General features: G+C 36.0%; 1 protein-coding gene across 1 annotated transcript in view; it reads left to right on the forward strand.

The window, feature by feature from the left end:
* SLC6A15 (solute carrier family 6 member 15) overlaps window positions 1–13,450 on the forward strand; it is a 47,168-nt gene that overhangs the window by 14,130 nt on the left and 19,588 nt on the right. Inside the window, exons 2-5 of the mRNA XM_003783381.2 lie at window positions 4,275–4,748; window positions 7,842–7,999; window positions 8,363–8,489; window positions 9,772–9,953. Coding sequence (XP_003783429.1) covers window positions 4,460–4,748; window positions 7,842–7,999; window positions 8,363–8,489; window positions 9,772–9,953 — 756 coding nt within the window. The 5' untranslated portion in view covers window positions 4,275–4,459. The remainder of the gene's footprint in view (window positions 1–4,274; window positions 4,749–7,841; window positions 8,000–8,362; window positions 8,490–9,771; window positions 9,954–13,450) is intronic.

Here is a 13,450-nt window from a genome sequence, read left to right on the forward strand (position 1 = left end):
GACTGTATTTGGCTCCTGGGCATCTTTTTCTGACCCCTGTTCTGCTGTGCAGTAGCAAATAGGAGGCCCTTAGCAGATCATAATGAGGACAGCTGATGCAACTCCTCTTTCCAGATGAAAACGGTGGGTGATTGCTTAGCCTCCAGTTGACTCTCTGTCACAAGAATGAATGGTGCTAACCTGGAGGAGGCTATGCAGTTGTTTGATATCGATTCTACCACATGAATGTTGATATTTTATCACCCTCTACTTCACTTCCTTTGACATTCCTGCTTCCTTTCTTTTTCTGTTCCCAGATACAGCAATTGCAATACATTCTGGCAACAGTCAGGCTCATTTCTCACCCTCTCTCCGTTTGTTTATGGCCTACACCCATGGACTAAATTATTTAGGCAAGATTTCTAAATTCATTCAAATGTCATCTTTCAAGAAAGGCAGATCTTGGCTCGGCGCCTGTGGCTCAAGCCGCTAAGGCGCCAGCCACATACACCTAAGGTGGCGGGTTCGAATCCCCAGCCCGGGCCCGCCAAACAATAATGGCTGCAACCAAAAAATGGCCAGGCGTGGTGGCGGGCGCCTGTAGTCCCAGCTACTTGGGAGGCTGAGGCAGGAGACTCGCTTGAGCCCAGGAGTTGGAGGTTGCTGTGAGCATGATGCCATGGCACTCTACCCAGGGGGATAGCTTGAGGCTCCGTCTCAAAAAAAAAAAAAAAAAAAAAAAAGAAAGGCAGATCTTGAAAATTTGAAATTGATTTGGCTTCCAAATTGTTGTCTCTATACTTAGTTTTTACAAATCTCATGAGAAACCCAATATATCTTTTTACTTTTGGCTACAGGAAGCTTGTGTGCTTGAAGCAAATGTCCCTGATCAGTGGGTACAGGGTCTTGGGGGAAAATGACAAACAAAAACTATATTTATGCACACACACACATAGATGTATATGTAGATGTTTAGTTATAGCAAATTTTCTTTTAAATTTATTTTGGTTCATTCATTTGATAGAGAAATTTAAACATTGAGACTCTAAGAGTGAGATAGATACACAAAGTTATTCGCTAAGCAATGACATTTTTTTATTACACGTTATTGTGAAAATTCCCCAATATATTCCCTTCCCATAGCTTCTGAAAACTACTGCAGAAAAGATCAGGAAGTAAAAGAGGGTAAGGAACAGACTAGAAAGGGGAGTTTAAATTATTTTACTTATAATATTAATGTGGCATCCCATTTTGAGGGGGATTGAATTAATTTATGCAAAAACATTTAAACTCTCTTTTTAATAGATTTATTTAAATTGGATAAAGGTTTCTTGGGGTTGTTAGATATGTATGAGTGTGTGCATTTATGTATATTTATTTATGATATTGCATTTAAATTTTGTTTACATTAGGTACTGGTTTTTTGAAATAGAAAATAATGACCTTTCCGTAGTCTGATCAGAATTTTTAAGTATAAAGTTTTCCAATATAAATTTATACGTTATGTAAAATTTATATACATTGATGATGATTATTCATTTGATATGTAAAAACGTGGTAGTATCCAAAGGTGGTATTTTTCATTTCGGGTATTTTTGTGTATTTTTGCCTGAAAGTGCAAAAATGTATAGAAGAGATCCAATTTCTGTGATAATTGATTTGAGGTAGGTTCATCATTAAGACAGTTCAAAAAAACTTTTTTTAAATAAAAGATGAATATTTTGTTGTAATATTAATAATATCTCTAAACTAAGATAGTCTTACCCTGTATATTTGCATAAAAAATGAATAAGAGACCATGTTTATTATGGAAATTGAGGTAAGGGAAGGTATAACTACCAGCAGTTGCACAGTTAATAAATAACAGAGGTAGGACACAACTTCCAAGTTTTTTGGACTAAAATCAATGCTGTGACCCATTTATCACATGTCATTATGCCAAGGACATTCATCTTTAGATAATTCAATAAATTTAGATTAATCTGGATAATTCATGTCTCACAATACACAGTTTCTCAAAGTCAGGTTGTTTTCTTCAAGCAGGAATTATTTTAAAATATTAACTTATTGGCTTGGTGCCTGTGGCTCAAGCGGCTAAGGCGCCAGCCACATACACCTAAGGTGGCAGGTTCGAATCCAGCCTGGGGCCCGCCAAACGACAATGACGGCTGCAACCAAAAAATGGCCAGGCGTTGTGGTGGGCGCCTGTGGTCCCAGCTACTTGGGAGGCTGAGGCAGGAGACTTGCTTGAGCCCAGGAGTTGGAGGTTGCTGTGAGCTGTGATGCCACAGCACTCTACCCAGGCGACAGCTTGAGGCTCTGTCTCAAAAAAAAAATAATAACTTACTATAGTTTTTTAATCATTGCATTTATTCATTTATTCAACTAATACATGCTGAGCTGTGAAGGAAAATAATACAAATTAAGCAGACACAATATTAAACTTTATGAATATTTTCACATCAAAACCTTGTTGGCTTCCTTAAAATAATCACTGCGAGAAGTTTTTCACTTATTCTAGAGATACATCTGTCTATTATTCATTTGGGAATGCGTCTCTTCCCAATTTACCTTCAGTTTCCTCTTAACTGTAACAAACCCTGCATAAGTGTATGTTTTCTCTTAGCGTATATATTATAATTTTGCAAACAACTATACATCATCCAGACCTAATTGCAACAAAGTAATTAGTTACATAGATAAATTAAATATTTTTTTCATGTCTTACCCAGCACGGTCCTGCTCATGTTACAGCTTGAAGTATGACAGCTGTTTTCCTTTACTTTCATGTAAATTTAATAGCAGTTCTATCAATAAATTCCTTTTTGTTATAGCAATAAATAGCAGAATGCTTAGGTTAAAATTTCGAAAGCTTCTCAGTCCAGCTTGGGGGAGAAGTACTTACCATGTTTAGTCATTTTTTAAAGGAGACATTGCCTTTGGTCTGTAGACATGCATTGTCCATTTACTTGGTCAGTGTCTGCATAGGAAAAAAGAATAGAAGATTTTACACACTAACAAAAGGAGGGAAAATCTAAAAAGTGATGGCAGTGTTTGGTTGAGTTGCTTAGGAGAACGTTCATATATACCTTGTGACTTTTTCCCCATGTACTGCCTCATTTATAATGTCCTGGTATTTAGTGTAGCCTCACTACTTTTCGTCACAATTCTAATTTTATCTAACATTACTGATATTTCCTATGTGGGGTCATTTAAATTCTGCAGTGTAGTATAGTTATTGTAGATATATCATCTTCTCTGTTAGACACAGGATTCTTTTTTTTTAAATTCAGTTAAAGCAACTGAGTCACAAACAAATTGAGAACACTGCCCAAATTCCCACAACTAGTTTGTATACAGCACAAATTTCAAGTTCATGATTTTAGGACAGAGGTTATTTGACAACAAAGGTTATTTTTTATTTATCTTGTAATCCTCCCCCTGTTTAGTCTCAGCTTAATTTTCCTGAGGCTAATAGGACTTTATAAAAATGTATTCCAGGAATGCTTACCCACTTACCATTCTATGGTATTATCAGATAAACCAACAAAGTACAATTGAATGTCACTCATTTTTAGGTTTATAACAATATAGTGCTATAATCACAATGTTTTATTGTAATATTTCAATGTGGCACAATGAAGTAGACTCTTCCAAACTAATAAGTTCTTCTGTAGTTGAAAGTAAGACTTCTTAAAAGATACACAATTGTTATTTTAGACACAGGATTCTTAAAAGCATATAACATGAGATTTACTATGATTGTATTCCAGAAGGTCCATCACAATTAATTGGATGAGTGAGTGGATGATACCTGAGTGGAAGAGATTATGTACAAGACACGTTTACAGTGTTGGCATGCAGTTGTGTACATAATTCTGTGAGGAACAAAATAAGGGATGTATAATAAAAGATCTACTTCAGTCAGGGAAACAAAAGAATTAAGAAGAGTTACAAAATTTTAATTACTAATGAACAAAGTATACGTTACACACTGGAGTATGAGATTTTTGAAAGAAGGCCAAAATGTGTGTGAAAATTAATATGGGCTTTATGTTTCTTACCTTTTCTTCTGGAAATATTAAACTCTTATATTAAGAGTTAAAACCAAAGTTAACTTAAACTCTTTAAGTTAAGTTAAACTCATGTTAATATTAAGACCAAAAACCAATCGTATGTTTCATACTCTCTAGAAAGGGATCCTTGTACATCATAAAAATGAACAAGAAAAGATGATTCAGTATTTTAAATATTTTTCATCATTAAATATTGTCACATTTCATCTTATTTTACAGGTATCTACAGAACAGTGGACATACAGACCCAGGACCCATAAGACTTTATCACCTTGAATCAGGAATTTACTTGGTATCATCCTCGGTCTTTACTTCATCCCAAGTGACATTTTTTTTTCTTTTAAAAAAAGAACTAATATTTGCCAAAAGACAGTTTTTAAAAATAATACTTTCCATACTTTCCAATGCCTAAGAATAGCAAGGTAGTAAAAAGAGAGTTAGACGATGAGGTTATTGAGTCCGTCAAAGACCTTCTTTCCAATGAAGACTCAGCTGATGATGCCTTTAAAAAGAGTGAACTAATCGTTGATGTCCAAGAGGAGAAAGATATAGATATTGAAGAAGAATCTGAAGTTGAAGATGAAAGACCAGCTTGGAACAGTAAAGTACAGTACATCCTGGCCCAAGTTGGATTTTCCGTAGGTTTAGGGAATGTGTGGCGATTCCCCTACCTGTGTCAGAAGAATGGGGGTGGTAAGTTGTTTCTTTGTTTATGTTTTTTTTTTTAAGTGATAAATTACTGTAGTAAATTGCAAACTGATTTTCTCAAATAGCTCCTATTGTTGTGGTGGACTCTTAATTTCGAAACTATGAATTCCATTGTGAAACTAGGGAGACTCGTTTGTGGGAAGTGAGCCCAGCTCTGTTTTCAGATTAGGTTTCCATAGGAGCAGATTGGCCTGCTACGAGTACTCAGGGATTGCTTAGGAGTAGCACATTCTCAGATTCTTCTGTGAGTGTTAGAATCATCTCTGAATTACTGACTGGAACTTTTCTAACAAATGTTGCATCCTTTGTGCCAGTTATTCCATTTAAAGAATAACCTCAAGCCCCTAGTATAGGACAGTGCTGGTGAAGGAAGACAGATGATTAATTAACTCAATTTTAAGTTGCCTCACTTTTCCTGAAAAGCAGAAATTTCCATGTAATTGAGAATTATTATAGTTTTCAAATGCTGTAGTATGTTGGGACCATGTTCTATTTCAAAGAAAATTTTGAAGAAATTAGCATCCTTAATTTTAAGCCAAAATGTCTGTACCATCATTGTTTTTCTTGCTTGTATTTGTGCATGTAATTGCCAAGCTTATTTAGCAAAAAGTATCCTAAAAATCTAGGGAAAAAAAATCTATACAAAAATATAAATTGTTCATGTACAACACTAGTTCCATATTACATCAGAATCAAACCCAAAGTTAAATTAACTAACAGCCCTACCGGCCATACTGTTTAGGAAGAAGGCTGTGCTGTCAATCTGAAAAGTCAGATTGACTTTCACTTAGTACCATTTCTGTTTTGGTGGAGAGCAATACAGGATTTTATATTTAGTTTTAGCAAGAACAATTTTGAAGCACTTTTTTAAAAAATAAACAAAACTAATTGAGTAAATATAAGTTGATTATGTCTAAAGACATGATACTTACATGATTACACTTAAAGACATGATACTTACAATTATTAAGTTTAACAAGTGCCATAGCGTAGAGGCTACCGGGTCAGGTTTTGGAGTCGACTTGAAGCCTGACTCTTCCCACCACCATGCGACCTTTCACAAGTTGCCTCGCTTCTTCAGGACTACTTTTCATAGCCATAGAGTTAGCAATTGTACTTGTTTCACCAGAGTCTTATAAACAAATAATTATATGTAATATGTCCTGGAAAATGGTAAATGTTCAGTTTTATTTTAGCTAGGACTGTTTTTAATATGGAGACTAATGTTTAAGTAATTCAAGTTAGAAGAAAAGGCTAATGTCCAGTAGCACGTCAGTCATTGCCCATGTCGCTGAAGAAGAATCTCCAGTGACTCCGGTCTTAATTCTGTCTCTCTCTTGTTCCTTAGTCCTTGACATGCACACATACACCCCATTCATACTCTAAGATTTGATGTAAGTATCAACATTCAGTGTCAGTCATTGGAAAACACTTTCAGGTCAGCAGTTCCTGAATGTTACTAATCATTTTAGAATTAGAATTTCAATAGTTTTCTTTTACAAGCTCATGCATTAATAGTTTATATGACATACACTTTTGTAGAACCAACTAAGTAGGAAAGACTGAAGATCAGCCATAAGAAAATGGGATTATGTATCAACTACTCTTGAAGGGAGATTCTTACACACAGTCATTGCTATAAAGATATATAGATACTGAGATAAATAATTTGAAAAAATCTAGGACTAGTGATTTCTGTAGATGAAAAGCTACCAAAACAATTTGAATAGCTTCCAAAATCTACTCAATGTAATTAAACACTTTTAAAGTAGGGCAAGGATAATAAATGGTTTGTTACAAAAAAAGAGAATTAGTACCATCAGTTACTTAAAACTGCTACACATAACAGTATCTAGTTGAACAAAACTCCAGATTAAAAACCTGAATGTAGGAAGCTTAGTTCAGAGGTTGTTTAATAATAATTTGCATATGAATTTTCATGGTAGAAATAAATACAGGTTTTATACTTATCTTTTATATCTAAGTAGTATAATTTAATATTAACTTTGTTGAGCTATTAAGGTTTATTTTTTAAATAACTACTTACATGTCTTCATTTGTGATTTAGCTTAAAATTATTTTCTAATATTGAAACTTTATTATAAGGATAATATGACATATATATTTATAATAGCCATTAAACATTAATTTTAATTAATATCAATCGATTTTACCACCTTTTCTCAGAATGTTGGAAAACAAATAATATTATGATTCATTAAATGTACTTTTTATATGTAGGAAAAATGACATGTGCCTTTGGTAGAAGTTATTTTGCTTTATTTTCTTTTTCAGGGTTGGCAGCTATTTCTTCTCCCATGATGGCATTTTATGTAGGAAAAAAAGTCCACATTAATACCATAAAAACTCATTCATTTTAATTTATCATATTTAGAATGTGTGATTTCAGTGAGTTGAGATAAAATTTTGAAAATAACTTTATAACCATTGTGTAAATAATATTTCTAGGGAGTTTGTAAAACCTACTTCTGAAAATAGTAATTTTTTTTTTGTCTCACTATACAGTACCATGGCATCATAGCTCACAGCAACTTCAAACTTGGGCTTAAGTAATTATTTTGCCTCAGCCTCCCAAGTACCCGGAAATACAGGGACTCACCACAACTACCAGCTATTGTCTACTAGTTGTTATAGTTGTCATTGTTGTTTAGCAGGCCCGGGCTGGGCTCAGACCCACCAGCCTCAGTGTATGTGGCTGTTGCCCTACTCATTGAGCTACAGGCACTGAGCCAAATAATTAAGTGAAAGAATCAAATATTTCTATGAAAAATGAAGCCATTTTGGTCTTTCAATCAAATTAACGTAAAACTATTTAATTTTATTCTTTTATCATAATTATGATTATCAGAAACTCTTGTAGCAGTCAAATTCAAGTTTCAAGTTTAAAATAATGAAGTTGCATTTTCTTTACAATTCTCTGTAATTATATTGTTCTACTAATAGTTTCTATATGTCATACAGAAACTTAAATATGATCTTTTAATGATATAATCCAAATAAATGTAATCTCTACCGTAACTATTAAAAACGTAACCTATTTTATCCTCATTTCTGCAGGTGCGTATCTTTTACCGTATTTAATACTGCTTCTGGTAATAGGTATTCCCCTTTTTTTCCTGGAACTTTCCGTGGGTCAAAGAATTCGGCGCGGCAGCATCGGCGTATGGAATTACATAAGCCCTAAACTGGGTGGGATTGGATTCGCAAGCTGCGTAGTAAGTTCCTTGGTAGGGGTGGGGGGGTATGTTTATAATCTTTACAGGGTTTGCAGTGATACGATTCACGTTTAAGTAAAACCTCTGAGTATGTGTTTCTATGCACCTGTTTAACCGTATTTCAAAAAACACGACTGGAGTCTGGACTAATACCCAAAACAAGCTGTAAATATTGATACAGCACACTCTTGGTAATGCGTGTTCGAAGGCCCCCCAGAGACATCACCTTTTAAGGAAAAATAATATGTTTAACTAAAACAAATGAGGATTTAAAAAACGTGAAGTGGATCCTTATGCGTTTCGTCTCATTGTTATAAATGAAAAAACCTGAGGGGTGTAATGGGCGCCTGTTTTATTTTGCAGGTGTGCTTCTTCGTGGCTCTCTACTACAACGTCATCATTGGCTGGAGCTTGTTTTATTTTTCTCAGTCTTTTCAGCAACCCCTACCGTGGGATCAGTGTCCTTTGGTGAAAAACGCTTCGCATACCTGTAAGATGTGGAAAATGTAGTTCTGTGATTTATTTTGTTTTGTTTGTATTTAAAGATCATCTGAAGAGTAAAAGCACAAGCTTTCAAGAATTATTTCAGCGATATCAGGAAAAATCATTCAAAGTTATTGTCATAACAGACTCTCCTCACTTTTAGGATTGGCGTTCTCTGAAATATAAGACTTTGGGGGCCATCTCATTTTTCCACTTCTCTTCAAGTCACTTTATTTTGCCATATGAGACCAGGGTAAAATATTGAAAGTCTTTAGTTACTAGATTTGACAGTGTTTTGTACTCCCTTACTGATGCCTTACATTTTCATTAAAGCCAACAAAAAGTCATCCAAAGAAGAATCTGAATGAAAAGAATTGCTTTTATGTCTTTGGTTCTGTTGCTTTACAGTTTCCTCATCATTAAAAAAATTCTATAATGCAAATAAAAAGTTTCCTTATAGTAGTGATGTCCAATAAACACAGAATGCAGCTCAGTGTGTAGTTTAAATTTTTCTAGTAGACATGCAGAAAAATAAAAAGAAGCCAGTGGAATACTTAATCTAACATAACAAAAATATTATTTTAAAATACAGTTACTATAAACATTCTTAATGCATTAAATTACGTTATTTTTCTTGTCCTAAAGCTGAAATCCACTTTGAATTTCACATGTGTAGCACATAACACTTTAGAATAGCCCCACTTCAAAGCTGCATGTGGTAAGCAGGTGGCTTATTTGACAGGGCTATCTCAAGGAGCCTGGATGGGAAGGGGGATAAACCTGTTTTTTTAAAAAATGACTTTGATAGGGCAGCACCTGTAGCTCAGTGAGTAGGGCGCCTGCCCCATATACTGAGGGTGGCGGGTTCACCACCAGTTTCGCCCCAGCCAAACTGCAACAAAAAATAGCCGGGCATTGTGGCAAGTGCCTGTGGTCCCAGCTACTCGGGAGGCTGAGGCCCAGGAGTTGGAGGTTGCTGTGAGCTGTGACGCCAGGGCACTCTACCGAGGGTGACAAAGTGAGACTCTGTCTCTTAAAAAAAAAAAAAAATTAAAAATTTAATTTGATAAGCAGCTCACATATTCTTACCCCAGAAACGAATGATAAGAAATATCAAGGAGGATATACAGTATGTTGTGTTTTCAAATGTTTGCATAGTTGATCTTTTCATACTTCATTCTGAATTTACAGCCTGTTGTAGAATGGTGGTAGTTTTCTAGGAAATGTTAAGAATTATCTTATCGCTCTTTTTAGTCTGAAATGATTGCGTGTTACCTTTCTTTCTATAGTCGTAGAACCAGAATGTGAAAAAAGTTCTGCCACGACCTATTACTGGTACAGAGAGGCGCTGAACATTTCCAGTTCCATTGCTGAAAGTGGAGGCTTGAACTGGAAGATGACGGTCTGCTTGCTGGCTGCCTGGGTCATGGTTTGCTTGGCTATGATCAAAGGCATCCAGTCTTCTGGAAAAGTTAGTATGTTAGAGCCCTGTCCATTCTGCTAATCCCCATTCCTGTGAATGAACGTCCCTCCCTCAGTTTCTACTGCGAATTTCTGGGGGCAAAGTGCATGTAACACTTCATTCTAGGTACTTAATTAAAGATTGGTGAAAAGTGATGCTTTTAAAAATGTGTTAAAATTAAGAAAAAGTCATAAATAAAGACATAATTGCCTTACAGTAAAATCTAATGTCATTTATAATCTTTGCTTATCTCAACAAGATCTTTAAAATTTTTGCCAATACTTAAAAGTCTTTTCTTTTTACTGTTTATTCAGTTCACTCTACTGTTTGAGTTTTTCTGTCTTTAGTTGCAATTATGGAAAGTAAGAAAAGTGGTAGAATAAAGAGTCTATTCGTTTTGTTTATTTTATCCTACTCATTGCCCTCTGCTGTAGGTATTTTAAGGAACAGTTGCATAAAGAATTTTAATATAGCCTATGCATGCTGTGTTTCTTAAAGCTCCTAACATCATTATGTGGTGATGAAAATCCTAACAGGAACTCAGAGTGATGCAAAAGACTAAGATCATCTCTGCTAAGGAAAACTGAACATTAAAAAGGCTGTAGTTGAAAAAGATATTAAATGAATTTTAGGGACCTTGGTTTGTCGTTTTATTAAAGGATGTGTTAGGAAAGTAACACCTATGCACTATTTTGCTTTCATTTTGATTTCCCTCCATTATCACTGCCACTGTTTTAAAGCTCTCTGCATGTCTTTGCTGAATCATCACAGAGGTTCGTGTCTGTTCTGCACTCCGTCTCTGAACCATTCATCTCTGCTGTTTTTCTTTCCAAAGCATAGCTCTGATCAGGTATCTTTTCAGGTCGACTTATTACCACTCACCGTCATATGCTAGCTGGGGTGGTAGTAGTAGAATAGCAGTAAGGTTAGGAAGAACAGGAAATGATATAGATGGGGGCTTAGCACCCACAGCACCGTGGTTACAGCACCGGCCACATACACTGAGGGTGGCGGGTACGAACCTGAGCCAGGCCAGCTAAACAACTGCAACAAAAAAATATCCAGGTGTTGTGGTGGGGCTCTATAGTCCCAGCTACCTGGGAGGCTGAGGCAAGAGAATCACTTAACCTAAGAGTTTGAGGTTGCTGTGAGCTGTGATGCAACAGCACACTACCGAGGTTGATATAGTGAGACTCCATCTAAAAAAAAAAAGAAAAGATAAAGATGGTCCTGACAATGGCTAGACCGAGAACAATAATGGAAGCTGATATTTATTACATATTTATTCTTCTCTAGGCACTGCTATAAGTGCTTTATGTACTTTATCCGATTTATTCTATAAACAACAGTAAAAGGTAATTGACCTTTTGAGGCCTATTTTATAGATGTGTAAAAGAACACGTTTGAGAAATTGGGAAGTTCATCCGAAGCCTCATGGTCGGTCAGTCCTAGTTCTGCAGCCTGTCTCAATGCAGAGCCCATGTTCAGGTACCGCAACTCCACAGTATCACTTACCATCATGCTCACATCACTTCTGCTCACATCAAAAGAGTGCAGAAGTCTGTCTAATTCACCTCTGTTTCCTGTTGCTTCATATTTAATTAAAAATCTTTGATGATTTTTTTAGCTTGAAGATTGTGGCTGATCTTATATTTGCTTCCTAGTGGAAAGTATCATTTTTACTTTTGAAGAAGTGAATATGAGAGATAACGCTTCTGATTATCTTTAAATCTTTGGAAAGTGTTACTGTGTTACATAAGCAGATAACTTCAGTCATTTGGTATAACGGGCTGTGTCTTCTACTATGTTTTCACATTATAGTTCGTTTATAAATAAAGGAATAGATTCTTAAACCAGACCTAGCACATGTATATGAGTCTCTAGATAATGTCATTTGGTAGAAAGGGAACCAACGGTGAGCCAGCCAGAAGAGTTCAACCCCTTCTTACACTCAGCGGATCTGACTGTCATGTTTTGTTTCTTCTTAGTCTGTGTCTTATCATTACTTAAAGAATTATGCATCCTATTTTTACTATACCATCTTGGGCTTGCTATTCTCATGTGGTGTAATATGACCTTATCTAGAAAAATGTCATACAACTTACGTCGTATGTAAAATGTGTTATTTCAATGAGAATATTTTAGGAAGAGAGCAGCATTTCAGCAGAATTTGAAGGAAGAAAATAGGTGTAGATGAGGAGAAAGCTGGCGGTAAGCGACGTGAACAAAGACAGGCAGTCTAAATTATCACCATCCCTCAGTCTAAAGAATGCACTAAACACGATAGGGGATTTACGAACAATAAGCTACATTTGCCTACCAAACAAAAATGCCTCCACACAAACAGTCAGACAAGTACAGGATAGAGAAATACAACTTCAGGCTACTGTGTGTATAGACATCTGAAGAGACTTAGCAGCTATACAAGGAATGTGAGTCAATCAATCAACTTATGATGTACTTGGTCAACACACACACGCATAGAAATTCCATGCAAACCCTCCATCGAAATGCTAACTGGGGACTCCATGAATTAAAAGAGGAGTCAGGTAGTGTGATTGCCCTATGAACTAGGACACATCTCAGTTGGGCCACATGGACCGATTTTACTGAATTTGCTTACTACCTGCTTTATTATAAAGAAGAGAAATCTCAGCCCCTTGACCATGATCTTCAAATGGGTGAATCAAAAGAACAAGGCTGTTCTGTGTATCTAATGAAAACAGAACTATATCAAATATTGGGGATCATGGTGGGTGGTGGGATGGTGGTAAATCTTCAAGGAAAACGATGCCTTTCAGGGATCAAACCAGAAACCATGAAATGATTTGCCCCAGTGGGGAAGACTCGGCGTCACCCAGGGTGGTCAGGCAGAGCAGGCAAGTCCCTTTCCTACCCCATCTCTTAAGGGGATGCCCGCCTGCAGGTGACGGCTGGACATGAGGAGCTCTTAGCTTGCTTCTAACTCTCTAAGTCATATTTTCTACTAATACTAATCATAGTTTCCCATTGTTACTTCTGTGGTTTTAAGTACTTTGCATATGTTAGCTTGTTTAATATTTATATCAGGCGGATGATTTGCATATTTTATCCCCATTTTTATATAAAGTTGACACTCTTAAGAAAAGTAAATAATTGGCCGAATTAAACAACTCATGAATGACAAGCAGAGATAAAGCTGGGCTACGAAATCCTCAAAAAGAATGAGTTTGGGGCAGCGCCAGCCCCATATGCCAGAGGTGGCGGGTTCAAACCCAGCCCCCACCAAAAACTGCAAAAAAAAAAAAAAAAAGAATGCGTTTTTCTGAAGGTATGTTTATAATAAACCTTTTGGTTCTTTATGTAGAGCAATGTACAAGGTGGATAGGGCTGTTCTTATGGTGTTTCTATCTCAATGGCAGAAGCAGCAAATGAAAAACTGACTCATAGAATAATTACAAGTAGAATGACATAAAATAAAGTGTGCTAAGGAGAAAGTGTTTGGGGTACATATAGCCAGTTAGGTT

Source organism: Otolemur garnettii, unplaced genomic scaffold (assembly GCF_000181295.1).
Source record: "Otolemur garnettii isolate 467f Iridium unplaced genomic scaffold, OtoGar3 scaffold00007, whole genome shotgun sequence".
In the NCBI taxonomy this organism is placed as follows: Eukaryota; Metazoa; Chordata; class Mammalia; order Primates; family Galagidae; genus Otolemur; species Otolemur garnettii.